General features: G+C 43.4%; 1 protein-coding gene across 3 annotated transcripts in view; it reads right to left on the reverse strand.

The window, feature by feature from the left end:
* TMEM131L (transmembrane 131 like) overlaps positions 1–19,062 on the reverse strand; it is a 78,702-nt gene extending 59,640 nt beyond the window's left edge. For all 3 annotated transcript variants that reach the window (XM_014890306.2, XM_014890304.2, XM_014890308.2), the window contains exons 1-3: positions 18,846–19,062; positions 18,471–18,541; positions 11,371–11,414 (exon numbers count right to left, since the gene is read on the reverse strand). In XM_014890306.2, coding sequence (XP_014745792.1) covers positions 11,371–11,414; positions 18,471–18,541; positions 18,846–18,969 — 239 coding nt within the window. In that variant the 5' untranslated portion in view covers positions 18,970–19,062. The remainder of the gene's footprint in view (positions 1–11,370; positions 11,415–18,470; positions 18,542–18,845) is intronic.
* Between the last annotated feature and the right edge of the window lie 126 nt (positions 19,063–19,188).

A 19,188-nucleotide genomic window follows, 5' to 3' on the forward strand; every position in this document is an offset into this window, starting at 1 on the left:
GGATCTCAGTTTTTCTGAGGATGAAGCATGAACAGAGAGAAAAGAAATGAAGAGAACCTTTGCTGTGGAACATTTCATTCTTAAAAATAATACCCCATGAGAAAGACATGGCTCACATCTACAGCTCTGGGAAGGCTATGGAGTTGGGAGGAGCGTCACGATTGCAGGTCCGGACGGATGCAAATCGTGAAAATGAAACCACGAGAGGACTGTTTTCTTCCTTCTTGTGAAAAATCCCTACAGCTTCAACAAGAGGAGGCTTCTCTCTCTGGAAGTGAACTGAAAAAGACTGAGTTGGGAACTGACCAAAGTAGTTGTTGTATGTTTGTTTTGTTGTTATGAAGGATGGGAGAGGGAAGGAAGGAGCGCTCTGAAAAATCTTATTCTGAATTTGTTTTTTTCCTTTGTTTGTGTAGTTAATAAATTTCTTTTTTATACCCTCTTAAGTTTTAGGCCTGCCTTGCTTTTGCTCCTGGTTCTGTCTCACAACAGAAAATGAGTATATTTAAATAGGCAAATCAAAACTAAGACATTATTTGGTCCATTGGCACCAAATTAATTTTGTTGGAAACGAAATTAAATCAAGACATTTTGGGGGGAAATTAAATTAAACCAAGACAACAATCTGTAGGGTTTTTTCGCTTGTTACCATACTTTTGCCCCCACCTTTGCCTTTCCAGCACTTACACCCTGTCCTTCCCCCGATGCAAAAATCTAATGCAGACATTCAGCATCACATTAAAGCAGTTTCCAGTGCCATGTGCAACTTGCTGGCTGCCTAGCCTCTCTCCCCACAGCCAGTCAACCATGCATGGATGGTGGCATCCTGTTTCAGCTGAGTTTTGCCTTACCCAACAAGCTGCTCTAAGCTTTGGTATGAGATATTAGTCTAGAGAGGAGAGCCCTGTGCACCAAAGCAGACATGATCTGCAAGAGAAAGGCCTGGTGTTTGCAGAGTGCCTTTTGTTTCCGCAGCAGAAACTCCAGTGGGACCCAAGGTGCAGTCACAGTCTCTGCCCCCAAAGAACACAAACTGATGAGCCAGAGGGGATGAAAAGGGGAACAAATTGCACTCAGGGCAACCTCACAGTGTAGATTACTGCAAGACACTGATGGGCACCTAGTGAGACAGCGGGAACTTAATGAGGGGAAACAAAACCACCTCTCTCCTCTTGCCACATCCCACAGCAAAAACCCACTGCCCCTCCACCCAGAGATTTAATATCAAGACACCAGTGTAACCATCACACTGGGCAGCACTCATGTACAGTGATAGAATCACTACTCCAAAATGCTTAGGATTTGTGGCTATTGCTGGTGCAGGAGCTGACCTGCTACGGCACTACTTCAGCCAGGATCTGGTGCTCAATGCCCAGACTGCACCAAAACCCTGACTGTCCAGCTCTGTGCATGATGACAGCCACTTGTCAATAACTTTGATAGAGTTCTAAGGTAAAAGGACAAACTTTTGATATTTCAATTTTGAACCCTTCTAATAATCCTTGTTAGACAGAGAGCAAACAACTTCATACAATAATTTCTGCATCAACTACTGCAAAGGCAATCAAATCTTCCAGGATGACACCTATTACCTACAACTGTGACATTTCATGCAATGCACATCTTCATACTCTAAGCAGTAGTTAATTAATTACTTTAAATTTTTAAATTACAATTTTTATTTTCTACCAAATGTAACCAACTGTTCTATTAATGAATCACCGTGATTTATCCTCCAAGAAAAATTTAAAACTGTATTGTTAGATAATTCAGTAGAATTCATCTAGTTTAGCTTTCTATCATACAACTCTCTCAGGATTCAGCTGTGTTGTTCAATGACAACAGCTAACACCAAACTGTAAGTGAAGATGATGGGTTTCAAAGGAGGGAAATGTCCCCATAGACCACACCTGTTTACAAAACACCCGGCCTGGAACAGAGGAGTAATTGACAGCTTTTACATACTCCCACCCAGAAAAGCCTTGAGAACATGGTGCACTTTGGCATGCTGACACAAGCAGCAAGGAAGTCCGAGAGCCTAAAAAATCCGGTGCACATGCAATTTCAATTGCTTGTATAAAGGCAGCACCACATGCAGGAACCTCAAGACCTTGGAAGACATTCAAAGGATCCTCCTCACAAATAATAAAACAACAAGCATGCGTCTGTTTTTTCTCTCTCTGGTGCTAAACACATTGTACTGAAACTTCTGGCTCAGAGTCAAAGAAGTCTCCAAAGTCCCACTTTGTTCCAAATGTAGTCCCAATGGCAGCACAACACACTGTTCCAACAAATGTCAGGAGATGGCATTAAATTGCATGCACATATATGAGCCAAATTTTGGTCTTATATGTGGCTGCTGAACCTGCTTCTGTCCTCACTCATAAGAAATAAATACCTGCAGCTGAAGGACTGCAAAGAGTTGCCTCATGCCACCAACCCCACATGCTGCCCCCGGAGGAACTCTTTGGAAACACCAGAAAAAGAATACCAGCAGGGAACAGGACACTGGATGATCTTTTCCATTTTATTTTGATAATAACCAGAAATCACAGAAATAATTGAAGCAGCTTCACAAGAAAGATCAGACCTCAGTGCACCAACAAACTTTTAATAAAAGTGTTAAGTATTAACATTTGGATACATTGCTTGACAGCCACTGTCAGCTCTGAAAGAAGTGTGCCAGACTCAACAGCAGCACTCGCAGTGACTCAAAGCCAGCTCCTAGAACTCCTAGAAATCTGACTCTCTGTAGCAATTCCCTCTTGGGTCCTATCCTGGGACCCACAAAAGCTTTCCAATCAAGCCCTCTATTAATTCAGGAGAGGAAACAGGCTGCAAGAACATGGCAGAATTCAGGGATAAAAAAGTGCAACACAGAACAGTAAAAAAAGAGAGATTATTAACTTTCTATTAGATCAGGTATCAGCATTCACATGATTAAAAAAAGCTGGGAAATTCTCCTCAGGAGATAAATGTAAATGTGCTACCAACCAGGCAGATAGTAATCATTTATCTCCACCTACTTTGTAAAGCTGAGACTACCTATTTTTCAGAAGGTCAGAAGGATTAGCCTGAGATTAACAGACATCTGAAATCCATTACTAATGTATTAAAATGTAAAAGTAGAAGCATAAGAAGCAAGTTCCTATTCTGAATGACTTTTATTACAGAAGCAGCAAGTACAGGCTAGGGGAACACAAAGTTTACAAATGAACATGGACAAAAATACCATTGCAGCTGTTTACTTTTGCTTTTCTTTGATTTTTTTTTCCCTCTTCTCTAAACACACAAAATGTGACCTGATATCCCCTTTTTCAAAACAAGGCAGGTTAAGTTTAACAAGAAAAATGCCATGCTCCCAAGCAGACTTGCACAGCCTTCACAGCATGCAACTGGCCTGGCATTAAAAGCTGACCTTCCCTATGTGTTTGCTGAATGACTACACCAACAGGCTGTGCCACAAGATTTGTTTCTGCTCTCACACAGCTCTACAGCCAGTACTGAAGCAAACACAATGGGAAATAAGACATCACATGCCCTTGTCCCACCTGCTCAGACCAGGGTTGTCCTAACTCTAAAGGGCATGCATTCTGGGTGGGCTCTGTCCCAAAGCACAGGCTATGGGGAGATTACCAAGTGCCAAAAAAAAAAAAAAAAAAAAAAGCACAACAAATGACGTACACATGTGTGCACCAGCTTGCAACTGTCCACATAGAGCTGCCACTGTGTAATTTGCCACACCATCCACCCACAAGCTGTCCCCCATCTATCTCAACAACAGTGAGCAGAATAACAGATCTGGCTGGGCTCCTCCCCAGCTCCTCCTGCACTGCAGATAAGGAGCAGGGTCAGTCCTGGCACAGTACCACCACACAATGACCCACTCCTGCAGCAGGACAAAAGGTGGAGGCAGGAAGAGGCCAGTCTGAAGGACAGAGGAAAGAGCAAAAAATGCCACAAGGTCTGGTCCAGTGCCACACCAGCACAGGTGGGGCTCCCTGGAAGCAACATGAGACAAGCAGAAGAGAGATGACATCCTGCAGGTGACACAGGGCACCTGTCCCCACAACAGGCTGTAGACATTGAGTGAGAGAACTTCTGTGAACATTTTCAGCTTATGCTACCAGAAAGCAACAGGGAAACCAATCAGAGAATGATCACAAGCAAATGTTAACCTGGCAATAAAACAAGTTCTTCTAATTCAGAGAACTTGTAGGGCTGCACAAGGTAGGGGACAGCATCAGGCAACAGAGTGCAAGACACCTTCTTCCTCTGGCTGTACTGAAACTACAATCATTTCAGGTATGACCCAGACAGAAGCTAAAAAAAAAGTAGAGATGCCATAAGACAGTACGCAAGAGATCTGCAGAAGATACAGAGAACAGAAAGTGGAGAAATTATTAACAGAGGAAGACAAAGAAAGAACTATATAGGGCACCAAAATGTAAAGCACAGTATATTTGTCCTTTTGAAACAGGTCATTACACGTCAGAAAGCTTCCTCCAGTAGCACATATCCACAAACACAATTTCTCCATACACACTAACCCCTGTGCAAACAATGACCTCGCAGCCCCAGCCTACTATTTTTACCGGTACAGAAACTGGTATTTCCATAGAAGCCTGTGCGGCTTTTCAAGGCACCATGAGCCATATGAATGCAGAAGTGCCAATTTGTAACTCCCATACCAAGACTGCCTTAATTTCTCAAAGTCACGTAGTCACCCACAGATGAGAAAGTCCATTTTAGGTAGCATACGAGCTGACAGATCAAAGAATCTCTGGTCCAACCACGAACATCCTCCAGCCCAGTGGGTGCACAAAAGTGAAATGAACACATTCCAGGAGAGTTTGTTCAATGCAAACAGACAAGATTTTGATAATGAGTCAGACTGCAACAGCAAGTCTAAGAGTAATTAAATATGGCCACATATCACCTTTAAAATATTTCCATCAAGGCCAAGTAGGACCTACCCTGAGGACAGAAGTTTGACAACTCTTTGCTAACAAGTGCAAGACTGTCATTTGCCATTATCTCATGATCATAGAAAGCCACAGGGTCAGCTCCTCAGTTTTGTGTGAAACACTGTACAGCTGGCCCGGGCAACTTCTCTCATTTATGAAATGTCTGAAAACAATTTAGAAATAAAGAAACTAATACTAGTTGAAACCTTTGTTAGCACACAGAACCACCATGCAATATTCCAGGGGGAAAAAAAAATGCTTTTTTTACTCCCTGTATCAGGCAAGCAATGTAATTTTGTAAAAGGACCAGTATTTTGGAAGAAGTTATGCACACAGGGGAAGAGCTGTCCCTAGCAGCATCTAATACAAAGTTCAGCAAGGCAAAGTTCATCAGTGAATCAACTGCCACATAAAAAAAAGAGATAAACAATTAAAGCAGCAGGAGTTCAACCTGCCACCCTAGCTGTGCCTGGCAGAAGCATAAGGAAGGAGAGGAAGAGCAACACATTATTTTGGAAGGAACTATCTGTTTCTTCATCTACAAGAGAACTTCCAATTTCATTGACCTCTTGCAATTCTTTGCAATAAGCTGCTTTTAGTCCAGTTTCACAATATCCTGTGCTCCCTGCAGGTGTTTCCTTAGGGATTTTCAGCAAAGTGTTACAGGTGGGTGTGTCTATTTAAATTCTCCTTTACTTCTTAAGTAAAGTAAATTTAACTTATTTAGGCATCCAGTAAAACTTTAAATTAGTAGTCCCTTGGTGATCTAGACGAAGTGGAAGTGGGGCACAACAGCCATGACTTATCAATTAAAAACAAAAGTTGGCCAATATTGAAGAATGTTTTAGTGCTAACCACTAAAAACATGCATTCTGTGCATACTGCAGAAATTGCTACCTTATGAAAGTAAAGCAATGGGACTAAAAATCTTTTTTTTTCCCAAGAAACTCAGTTCCTTTTTTTCTTTTTTAATACACGCATGGATTTTTGCTTCTTTTGTAAAACAAAAATTTTAAAAACCACTAAAAACTTAATAAAAGCAGCTTTCACTATTACAAGTTAAGACCAAGCATATATTCTAGGAAAAGTCTTCATGTAGTTAGACTTACTTTTGGGGTAATTTTAATGACAATCTAAGTGATCAGTGGTACTCCATACAAGCTTAAGTTGAAAATATTAAGATGGTTCCTTTCAGACAGCTTAAGAACTCTCAGAACTACTTTTCAGCTTTTCATTTTGAAACACTTTCTAAATGGATAGTCCCTTTGATTTTAATAAAATATATTTTAAAAATAAATACAGACTTTTTTTTTAATATTCAGACATTTCTGCTGGCACAAAACCAATTTTTATTAATTTCAGTAAAAAAAAAAAAGCAGAAAGGTTAGGATCAACTGGATTTTCTATTTTTCAATCTTTTTTTTCCTGCCTTAGCCACCACCCAAGCTAGTTATCTGGTGCACAGGCATACAACAAGTCCCACAGCACTACTCTCCAATCGGACTGTCAAAAATTATGGCACTAAGACCACAGGCTTTTTGGAAGGGTGAGTCACCTCTGAAGTATCTTAATACTCCATCTACAGCACCAGACCCCATCTGCACCTCTTGACTAGAGCTGAAGTTGTGATCAGGGAGAAACTGCAATGTACAGATTCGCAATGCAAAGCAGGCTCATTCTCCCACTGCCACTCTGGATTCTTCCTGAAGCAAATATTATACCTACATCTCTTAAGTATTCCCTAAACCCTCTAGCAATTCTGCAATCTGTGCACCTCAGCTGCTTTGTTCTCTCTCAGGCAGGTAGTAAGCTACTCCCTCGCCACTTCCATCTTCAATTTCTTCCCCACATCTGTAGCGCTATTTCACAGACACAGCAAAAACAACAGGATTAAAAGTAATTCCACTAAGTAATGAGGAGAGGTCAGAGTCCTGGGCATCAGCTGTCACTCCCAGACTGCACCGACACTCTAGCAGGAACCCACTGGGAGCCAATACCATCTACTGCCCCAAGCAGCTCCAGTCCACAGGGTCAAACGTTCTCCAGTGATCAAAGGCAAAAGTTCAACAGAAATGCCTGACTGAGCCAACTGCACCATATTTGGAATTTTCCTAGTAGTTGATACCTAGCTACTCAAAGCAAAATACACCCTTCCATAGAAAAAGGCTGGAAAATGTCCTCTTCCTGGCTAATTTAATTCGATACTTCGAGTATTTTATGGATTTCCCATCTCGTAGACAATCATTGTGCATCACATATTAAGAATGCATGCTTCACATATTGAGTACAAAAGTTTACTCTGGTGCAAATGTTCCTTTATGTGCCAGCTGCAAAACTGCATCCTCAAAGGCCTTTCTGCAGAAGTCCTCAAAATCCAAGTACTAACAATGTCATTGTCCTGGTTTAGGGCAAATTTGCGAGGGAATCTCCAAATGGGGTTTTTCTAGGAAACAGATTCAAGTGGTCCCTCCCCCAGCTGGTTCAGGAAAAGTATTTCTCTGGAGAGAAGTGGAAAAAACCTATTTATTTAACAAGGAAAGCACACCCCAGCGCAAAAATGAACAATACTAAACAACAAAACCTCTCATTGCTCTGAAGAGATGACAAATTCAGAAGAGTCCCTTTCATGGGTTGCAGCCTGGCTCACTCAGTCTGTTCGCAGTCCCTCCGGTGTCAGGAAATGCCACGGCCCAGGCCAGGCCCTAGTAGACCACAGGTCAACTCCTGGTGCTCCTCTGGGCTTTTAGTCCAGAGCAGGTTCAAACAATTCCAAGAAAAAGGAAAAAAAAACCACGTCTAGCGAACTTCTCTGCCTCAGCTAGCCAAAAACTAAGAGGAAAGGAGAGCTCTCTCCTGCTGTCCACTGCAGGCAACACAGTCTGTGTGAAGGATGCGGGGGAGCCAGTGCAGTCTCTGATAAACTCCACACCTCTTCTCTCCCCTTCCACTTCTGGAACCAGTCTTAAAGCTGCAGAACTCAATATCCAACACAAACAGAACAGACGACTGGGGATACAGGCATCATAAAGTCACCCCAGGACAGTCATATACATGAAATTACATTATTTTGTAGCCAAAGACTACTTCCTTGAAGCAGAAAGCTAAAAATTTTGATAGCACCATTTGTGCACATCACCTGACAGTACTGCCTCTATTTATGCCAGACTTCTGCATTTCACAGAATCACAGGATATGCTGAGTTGGAAGGGACCCACAAGGATCATCAAGTCCAACTCCTGGCCCTGCACAGAACCATCCCCAAAAGTCACACCATGTGCCCTAAGAGTATTGTCCAAATGCTTCTTGAACTCTGTCAGCCTGGTGCTGTGACCACTTCCCTGGGGAGCTGTTCCAGTGCCCAACAAGGTGAAAAACCCTTTTTCTAATGTCCAACCTAAACCTCCTGACACAACTTCAGACCATTCCCTTGGGTTGTAACTCATTATGCTGCTTTAGCAAGCACCTAAACCTTCAAAATTTGCTACTGCCAGTTGTGACAACCACCAGGAAGAAGGGGTGGGAGTACAAACCCCCCACCCCCAAAAAAAACAACCCTCCAAACACAACAACAAAACCTTTTCTTCTCAATATCTGTCACTGACAGTTATGAAAGGCATCTTTTTACTCCTGACTTTCAAATGCAAGAAAAGCTGGAAAGAAGAACTGGAAAGAAACTGAAAGCTTTTTAATAGGGTAATCCAAATACACATTAATTCTGTCAAAGTCTGTGGCCTGAAGCAGTACTTAAGTGTCTATTGTGCTGCATTTCTTATTTCAGAATCTGATCCCGAGAGGCAAAAACCAGCACAAAGCAACCTGTGGAAGCATCCAAACAATTAGAATAGCAGGAGTCATAGGGTGGAAATTAAGGAGTTGATAATGATCTTCTCCTCACTCTCGGGCAGCTGCAAATCCATGGACCTACAAATCAACCATTTCTCATTCACCTCTGAAATAGCTCTTCACAAAAATTGATATTTTGACAGCGCCTTTTAACTCATGCAAATTTCTCTATTTGCTAAAGCTAAATCTAAGGCAGAAACTATAAGACTACATCCTCTCCCTTGTGCACTTGCCACAAGAACAGCAAACCAAGAAGACCACCCCAAAAGGGAGATCTTATGATGCACATGCACAGGAAGTCCGTTAAAAGACTGTTAATAACTTTACTGATTTTGTTGTGTTTGGTTTTTTTTCAAAGTAGGTTAGCAAGCTCCCAGGGAACCCACTAACCTAGAATTAAAAACTGAATAAAACAATGTTTCGGAAAGAGACTTTCTCCTTCATGCCCCAAGACAATGAACTGTATACTTCCCTCATCTCTGGGGAAATTTCTGATTTCTCTATCTCCTTTAACTTCTGCTAACACCCCTACATTAAGGTGCTTTGCTTCTATGGACTTCACATCATATTACAGTAGCTTCAGCTGATTTCCTCAGGGCATGCAGTCAGACAATGAGATGAAGATGCCGCAAGCTTCAGGTTTTGCTGCTACAGGAAAAGGAAATCCCCATGATTTCACCATATAGTAATGTAAGCCAAGGGAATGAAAATTAATCTGGAAATAAACTAATAAATTCTAATCTTTTCAATGTACCTTTGCTGGTTCTTCTTCATGAAGTTTACACTACAACATTCCTTCAGTATATAGAGCACACACAGGACTATGTATGTGTTTACATACAGCAACAAACCAATACAGTTTAGGAGATGCACACAAGCCAGGATCTGTTTAGGCAAGTTTCCTGAAGCATTTCAGTATGACAATAGGAGGTTGCTTCCACCATGTAAGTGAACCTCTACAAGCCTTACTCCCAAAAAGCAACTTTGTTTTTGAAAATGAATAATTACTAGAAAAAATTTTAAGCACCTGAACGACCTAAAAAAACTCCAGTCAAATCACTGTTTCCTCTCCAAGTCTCAAGAACTAGTTATTTTCAATAATATTTTTATTATTGCTATAGTAGCCAATTACTCCATCCACCTCAAGAGAAAAATAGGCAACCAGCTAAATTACATCTCTCTGCCTACTAAGGAAACAATCAGAAACAATCTTAAGCACAGCATTAGACTGCTGCCTTTTCACTACCTCTCAATAAAGAAAGCATTCAGGTAATAAAGTTATACAGTAAAAATTCTGCATCCAAAACATAATAGCTCCCAGATTACAATATCAGAAACTTCTGTACTCAGGCAGGGAAATGCAGTTTTCAGTAGTTTACCCTTCTTTTCACAAGAGGAGGCAGAAAAAAAATTCCCTCTGCAGGTAGAAATTGGGGCACTTAGGCAAGCACAAGTAATCAGCACCAGCTGTCAGCAGCCACAGTAATTCTCACATCCTGTTTCCAAACCATCTTTGTAATTCCCAAGGAGATGAGGCACAGGAGCTTTAATGTGATTCTGGGTTCAGATGAGAAGGCTCCCAATGGGGCAGAAAGGGGAAAAGCCATGCGAAGAAGTGTTGCAGTGCAGGACAGACCCATCATAACCATCCCATTCCCCAGGCTTAATCCTTCTGCCAGCTCCCAATAAGGCTTGTGTTTTATCAGATCTGTTTGCTCTCAAACCTAAGTTAAGGGCAAAGACTGGAGATAAATGAGAAAAGCATTTGTGGTTAACTGCTGCCATCAGAAAACGGTGCTGTTACACACGTGTATTTTAAGGCTTGTGATCTTTCTGGCTGGCATGGCACTGAAAGCTGTAACCATATTAACATATACCAAAGGAAGCAAGTCTTTCACTGGTAGATATCCAAGCATTTTAACCTGGACTCTCAGAGGAAACAAAATGTGTATTTAAAAAATAATTTGTGATGCTACTTACCCAACCCTTCAAAATACAGAAGGCTTGATATTAACATAAACAGCAGAGTTGTGACTACTGTTTTGAAGAGCTTTATTATTTATCTGATTTGAAGACGTAAGGTCAGAGTATTTATTGTTCCTCAACAACGCATTAATAAACCTTTGGCTTTTAATCTCCATCACCTCTTTCCTTGCTTTGGTGCAAATAACACTCCAAGACTACTTACATTTACAAATTGTGCAATGGAAAACTGTTTCCTACCTTAAAGAAATAAATTGTAAAATATACAATAAAACAATTAATAAACATTTTTTATGTGAAAGCAGTAAGAAGCAAATTCATCTTAGAGACAGGATTAGGAAAAAGAGATGAAAGAAGGTATTTTGTGCTTGCATACACTGAGCACAGATTTTTTTACTTTTGCTAATAAATTAAAATTAAGTTGAGAAAATTGTAAGCCACAAGTAATAAAAAACTATTTAACATGCAGGAGTAAAAAGTAATTTTTTAGTAGTCTGCCCAATTACACTTTGGTATTTCCTAAAGCAAAAACCAAAATGAACTTCAATACTCTTGCTTCCATTTGAGTTTAGCTTACCTTTGCTCTTCTGGACGCTCTTCCACATCCTCCTCTGAATCAGCCTGACAAACAGAGAAAATACTGTGTAAGAACTCAGAACTGCAACTTGCTACACTGGACTTAAGAACCACTTTTAACTCATCACAGATGGATTCTCATGTGACTTGTCTGCAAAACAAATTCAGAAATCTAAAATTAATACAACTCCTTTACGACTCAAGTAAGGTGGTTGCTGGACATCCCATCTGAGATTTCAGCTCATCTTGCAAAAGGTAAATGGTGACTTAACTTGGCTACTCTGCTGCTTCTTCCCAAATGCTGACTGAACAGACTCCTTTTGCGTTTATGCAAATGCATGTATACAAAATCCACTCACACACAGAATTTCAATCTAAAGCCATCAATTGCCCTCAAACTACAGGAAGACTATTTCCTCCACTTTCAAATTTTCTGCCCCATCAGTAAATTTCAACAGCCAGTACCTGAGGAAATAGGATGCAGAATGCCTTGAAATGCAGATCACCTGTCAATGCCAAAAACAAAGGCAAAGTACCACATTCCAACTGGCATGGTGAGGTCCCAAACCCAGATCTTATCACCAGTTAGCAGCAGGTACAGAAAGCAGAGAAAGCAGAAGCTCTGAATACATCATCTTAGCTCAACTGCTTCACTCGGCTAATTTTCAAGACATGCAGCTGAACTGTGTCAGCTTACAGTTCACCACAAACCACTTTGAGATGTCTACAGTATGAACTCAAGTGTTGGTTCAATTAGGTCCCTGCAGGAAATCCATTTAAAACAAAGAGATAGCTACTCTGAACTGGCCAAGATCTCCAGGAAAGCTTTAGGCACAACTCAAAATGAAGTGTGTTACAGCCACTCAACCCCTGCTGATGAAACCAGGGACAACTTTATGAAGATTAACATTTTTTCAGGAGGAGGTCACAGTCATCCTGCCAGGAACAGCTCGTGAGTTTTCTCAGCTTCTGCTTCTGCAGGTGATGATTCTACAAGACATGAACTACAGACCTTAGCAGTGAAAAGGTTACGGAAGAAAAAATCTTTTAAAATTAAAAGACTGTACTTTCCACTAACCCTCCTACATATTTCCCATGCAAGCATATCATGGAACAGGCCCCAAGCCACCAGTTTTGACTTTACCTCTTATTTTCACTACATAGTGGAAAAAAAAAATACTAAACATCTTTCTACAGGCTTCAGATGTTTAAGCAGATCAGGCAGCCCTATCTGCCTGCTGAATGGGACAGGAAGCAGGATTTCTGAAGACCTGAGTTTCAAGAAGTGAGGAACAATTACAACCACACTATGGCAGCAAATATGGTTAATGTTAACAGTAATACTAATAATTAACATTATTGTGTCTAAAACAATGACCTTATGGCTAATATTAATACAGATCTTGCCAAAAACTACGAGACACATCTGAACTTCCATCTTTTGTCACAAGCACTTCATACAAGAGAAGCAGCGCAGCCTCCACCATAACATAACCAAATCTGGAACGAGACTGACAGGGAAGTACAAGTTAATTTGAGGACTTGACAATCTTTCTGTACGCCTGCCCAGAGGTTGGAGACACCACGTTAATCCAGGATCTGCAGTACACCAAAAAGCTCTTCAGCACAGATCTACCTAGAGGTCCCAGCACCTGGCTCCCATGAAGACCTAGCCATCTTCTCCAAAGACCTTGCTAAGCCTTGCTGTTAGACTACACCAGGGTGGCATAATACAAACCCATCATGTTTTCCAGCTTCTCCAAGCTCCTTTTGTACTTCTAGGACCTCAGTACAACACCAAGCAGAACTAGAGGACTTCTTATCCACCTTCTCCAAAAACAACTCCTTTGCCACAGCCAGACAGCAAGCTATCCTCATTTTAAATGGCTTAGTTCCTCCTTTAAATGGCTTAGCATCTGCCAGGCATCAGAAAGCTGGGTCTGTGTCATTACACTGTGCTCACCCATAACACTACCACCTTACCATTTCTCCACTTTTCACCAAGCAAGAATGAAGCGAACTTCCCAATCTACAGTGCAGCCACAGCACATCTGAACTGTGCAAGGAAAAAAAAAAATTAAACACCATCCTCAACTCTGATCACACACAGACCCCAATGTCCAGCCTTCTCCTATCTTCACTCCTCTATGTGCTCGAGGCTACATGTGCATGTAGGTTTACACTGAGGATTTACAAAAATAAAAACAAAACAAACAAACAAAAAAAAGAAAAAACTACCATTCTCAAACTACAGGGAGGAAGGAAGAGAACACCTCCTGAAAGTTAAAATGCAGTTCTCAGCAGTCTACCTATGAAAAGAAAAAAATCTCCTTCCTCCAAACCTTATCCTGAATATGGGGCAGGTGCTTATCTTGTGTTGGAAAGCCCTTGAAAGCACCCCCTTATGTCACACAAGTCTCAAGAGCCCGAGCTGACAGCTACTGCATAATCTGCATGGCCAACCAGCCCCAAGTCCTATCAGCACCATCCAGAAGCTCAGCTGGGAATCTGAAGATGCCTTTTAAAAGCCCAAAGAGGACACAAGTCCCACCCCAAGTCTTGTCTCAGACCTTCACACAAATTGTCTGTCTTCAGACAAACCCTGCTTTGAAGTACGTGACTCTGTACATTTAATTTGTGCACAGCTGATGGGATCATTAATGACACACTGCAGTGCCAGGTATCTCTGATGAATATATGTAAGGCCAACGTCTTCATCAGCTTTCAAAGCCAGTAGAACAATTAACCTTATTAGCCCCTGAACTGGACTGAAAACTGAAGACAAGCTGCTACTAATTTTCTTGGGAGAAAAAAAAAATCTCTCAGACCCAAGTAGAGCCTTGTAAGTGAAAACTCAGACAGCAGCTCTGTATTTGTCCAGTGTCTCTAACAATCATGATACAGTAAACACTGTGGTATCTTTCTCTAAAATTCAAGCACATGAAACACTGTCACAGTAAAGTGAAACAAGAAGTTATTGTAATCTCTTCAGTATCTTCAAGCAAACTGAAACATTCACAAGGTGTTCTTCTAAAGAAACATCCCGCTCATCTCCTACCTGTGACACACAGGAACAGAAGAAAACCCATCACATCAAACACTGCACTGACACCGAAATAAAGTTTGTGATATACACTGACTTAGATGACTTACTGTCATTTTCAATCATGATAACAAGAACTACAACTTAAACTTCATTATGTCATTTTAAGGTCGTTCCTCCCTCCAAACTGAAGGGAAAGCACTCTGCAGGTACCCAACCCGCCTGGCCCTGCCTTCAGATGCTCCCAGCAACCTGGATGGTTTCTGACAGACAAAAACCCACAACTGTGACTCTCTGATACCTCTTTTAAGTGGTACAGGCCAAGAACAACAATTGTATTCTGTGCTTCTTTCATACACTTGTGGAAAACAGCTGGCCTAATACCCTTACTGTGCTCTTCCTTGTCCTCTTTCCTCTCCTTTTGAGCAAACGTAAGACATAACTAACTGCCTTTCAGCTTTGCACTTAAGTGCTACAACCTGGCTGTCAATATCTGGAGCTTTTTCAGCCTTTCCTGGTGAACGGCTTGGGTGTCAAGTCTTACATAAAGAAGCTTTTCTCCCAAGCATTTTACTTAAGTAAGTATTAACAAGTTGCAAACAAACATGCAAAACCACAAAATTTTAAGGGGTCTATAAAAACCACAACTGCTCTAATCAAGTCTCTCACACTCAAGATTTTCCATGTCAAAATCCCACTGCTTTTTAAAGAAAAATCCAGCTGCCATCCCAGGGACACCTGTTATAAAAGGGAGGTTAAGGGTGAGGAGAAGGAGAGCAAGGTCAGTAGGTGCTCCATGGTTACCCCACACTTCACACCATCTTCAAGAAGAAAGAAGAAACAGGCACAAAGGAATACAGCCACCACAACCGACTGGGAAAACCAGCTGGTCTCAGAGCTAAAAAGGGAATCCAGAAAGAAACACTGAAATGCCAGAGGAAGCAGCAGACCAGTGGAAGACAGTCAGCAGGTTAGATACAGCCAGCTCCCCCGCAGCCCCGGCAAACGAGCCCACGCACACCCTCACCAACTGCAGAGCTCCAGACACCCTTCAGGCTCAGCTGCGGAGCAAAAGCAGTAGGTGAGCCATCCCCATACAGCTCTGCAGGCTTCAGAGGAAGCTGGAATCAAAAGCTCACAAGTGCTAGGGGAGGGGGAAAAAAGGAAAAGCACAAATCTGTATAAAAGGGAAGCTGGGAAGGGGCACACGAGAAGCACAAACAATGAAAGGGAAGCAAGAGGAAACAGAAGGTAGAACAACCAAGCATGGTGGAGGCGTGGGGGCCCTGGGCAGCTGTGCTACAGCATGCAAATTCATGCAATTCATGTAGACAAAGCGATACTGTGAAAGGCCTAGAAAGCAACTACAAATATTAAAACACTTTGTTTCCCCTCCCTCACCCCTTAACGTGATGTCTTTATTCACTACATGCTCCTGGAACAAAAGCATGTGCAGGCAACCAGATGGCTGAATGGGTTACCAATCCATCCAACTTTCATCCTCAAATTCTGCAGGCAGCAAAGAATGCTCAAAACTGCTCTGTCACAGGCAGGCAGTTGATGATGCATGGAAAATAAGATAATAGTGTAAAGCCATGAGAGAAAGAGAAAAGCATCCATCAGACAGCATTGGTAACCTGCCAGAAACAGGCTAAAGGGCTGGCAGACAGGGCAACCTAATCCATTTTCCCGCTGAGAGCAGTGAGAGGGAGGTGCTTTGGCAGAGGAATATGCAGTTCCTTCCCCAGATTTTTCACTTCTGCAGGTGAAATTCTCATTGGTGCCACACTCCCTCGAAAAAGAAGCAGGAAAAACAAAATTAAGGGGTCAGAACAGTACTACTCCCAAAGTCTTCATCAAGAACCATCTTCAAACACAGGAATGAAGCAACTCTTGGATATTCCATACCAGACAACATTTATTCTCCACTCAAAAGCAAGGAACTTCTTCCTGTTAACTACACCTTCACCATCACATCACCACTGCTGTGATAGATGAACAGTGGGCAACAACCCTCATCAAGGGTTTAACCGAGAAAGTCTGTTCTTGCAAGAAAGAGAACATGGAAACCTTCTTGTAGCAGCAGTAAGTCAGACCGTTTTATTTAAGTGAAATGTGATCAACATGGAATAAACCTCATGCAAGTTTAAGCATCTCTCTAAAAAAGGGCAGTCAGATGTTAACAGATACAGTGATTTTCCAGAACTCAGGAACTGATGCTGGTGTCTCCATTAATGCCCCTCACCAACTCAGCAGTCACTCAGGAAGGCAACGATGCTGACGTGCCTTCAGGACCTCACAAACATCGCAGGAGATCATGGCTGGATGGGCAACCCTCGACTCTTCGGGCATCCAGGGAAGAGTCATGACCAGCCACTGTTGACCAGTGCCATCACTCCATGAAAGAGGTGTTGAAAGGGTCCCTCACCATATCCGCAGGGACTTAGGGGAAGCCTCTTTTCCTCCTCACCACAACAAATGGAAAAGGTGGTTTCAAATGTGGTCACAGGGCCCAAGCCCAACAGGGGCTGGGTAATGCCCAAGTCCACATGGAAACAAAAGAGAAAGCATCAGGGTTAGGCCTGTAACCAAATTTTGGTCTTAAAACCTGTTTCAGGAACTCAGGTCCTTCTGTTCAGCTTGAGTAGTCACTGATAGATCAGATGCTGCTGCAGTCCTCAAGCACAGAGAAGGAAACCATGCAAACCAGTCAATGCACCACTAGTACTCAGAGACCAGCTCATGACTCTACAGAAATGATGGAGGAACAGCAGTCTCAGCTTTGTCTTCACTGCTGCAAGAACTGAGCAAAACCATATGCTCAACTATGCCAAGTCATAAGTCATTCAAGCCTGGGTTTTCTATAGCCAAGCTAAAGCTTGTTTTTATGAGGATGCTCAAGAACAAAACCTTTTCCAAGAGGACCTAATCTCTTAAGGAAGTAAACATTATGTCATCATCACTCAATTGCAGCTTTGCTATGAGAAGCAACTATAAACGACTACATTACACAGTTCTACATCTAATGCATCTTAATATCTTCAATGTAAAGAACACAGACACACAAGGCTGAGCTCCTCAAGCATCTCTGCACAGCAACTCTACACTTTCCCTTAGCTACTACCACATCTGCAACAGGCAAAACCTCAACAGCACAACAAACGTATATTATAAAATTATTCGGACATACAATAGATAATACTTTTGTAACACCATAGCACAAAATGCTGGGTCCTGGTAAGCAGCATCAATTGTTAGCTAGCTAAGAAAAAGCACTTCCGCTATTCTTCCTTACCTTAATGTGTGCCAATGGCTGAGCACTAAACTGAGAATGATATATGGGCCTAAGACAAACAAATTACCCACTTTTGCCCCTCATATAAGATGATGTCCCTAAGGACTACTTCTTCCTGTTTATGAGCCTGGTGCCTTGAAGTCTAGAAAGCCGAGCTCAACATATGGCAGAGTCCGTCAGTGCAAGTTAAATGATTGCCTCAAATGTCATAAACTCCAGACTCTGCTTCCAGCGCCCCTCCTCGCTCATCAGCCCTGCCGGGCATTGTATCATATTGGGTCCTCTCGCCAACACAGAATTTATCAAATCTTGTTACTGCCCAATGAAACCCGCTAAACAAGAAAAAAAATGCGCTAGAACGAGAGGAACGGCACCATAAATGATGTGTCATTTGAGGGGAGAAAAATGGCTGAGATATATCTATCTCAGGCCTGCTCCTCACCTGAGCAGGCCTGAGATATAAATATATGCATATTCACGACAGGCACTAGTCTAGTGATTTCCGACCACAAATGCGTTCGTTTAAAACAAAAGAAAAAAAAAAAATTGGAGGGGGTGGAAACCCCAAACAGAAAATAAATTAAGCCGAACAACCACGCCGCTGACGCAGGCTGAAGGGGCCGCGGGGATGGAGCTGCGCCGTGACAGCAGCGAGCGAGGCCCCGCCCCGCCAGCCCCGCGCCCGCCCTCGGGCCCCAACACACCCGCACACTCCCGCAATGGCCCCGGCCTCTCCGTCGCCCCCACCCCCCGGCCCCCTCACCTGGGCGGGCAGCAGGAGCTCCCCCTCCTCGGCTTGCCACAGCTCCACCACGCCGAGGATGGGCTCGATGGCTGCGGAGACAGAGAGAGAAAGCGGGGATGAGTAGGGAGCGGACGGCCGGAGCCCGCAGGCGGCGGCCTGAGGCTCCCCGCGACGAGGCGGGCCGGCAGAGACGCGTGGCCCAGTTGGTGCCGCGGGGCCAGGAGGAAGGCAACTGAAGTGGGGGGGAGAAGTGAGCCGCGTCCCCGCTCCTTTTATGTCCCCGGGCTGCCACCGCGGCAGCATACCGAGGGACGGCGGCGGGGGGACGACTCCGCTCTCAAGCCCGGGGCAGGCAATGCCGTCACCCCCCCTCGCCCAGCCGGGTGCCCTTACCTTGTCCTTGCGCCTCCCCGGGGCGAAAGAAGGGCATGAGGACGTGGAAGACGCCGAGCAGGAGGTTCATAGCCGCCGCCGCGCGGCAATTGCCGCCGTGATGCGGGAAGCGCAGCCCCGCCATGCCGAGCCGCGCCAAGCTGCGGCTGGGGCTGGGGCGGGGCGGGCGGCGGCGGGGGAGGCTCCGCGGGCACCGGGCACCGCCCCCGTCCGCAAAGCGGCTGCGCCCGCCCCGCCCCGCAGTGCCGCGCACATGGTCGGGCAGCAGCGTAGCCGCCCCGCAGCTCCTGGCAGCGCCTGCGGCAAGTCCGCTGCAAAGCAAGAGGGAGGCGCGGGCAGGCGT

This window comes from Sturnus vulgaris, chromosome 4 (genome assembly GCF_052056855.1).
Source record: "Sturnus vulgaris isolate bStuVul1 chromosome 4, bStuVul1.hap1, whole genome shotgun sequence".
NCBI classification, from domain to species: domain Eukaryota; kingdom Metazoa; phylum Chordata; class Aves; order Passeriformes; family Sturnidae; genus Sturnus; species Sturnus vulgaris.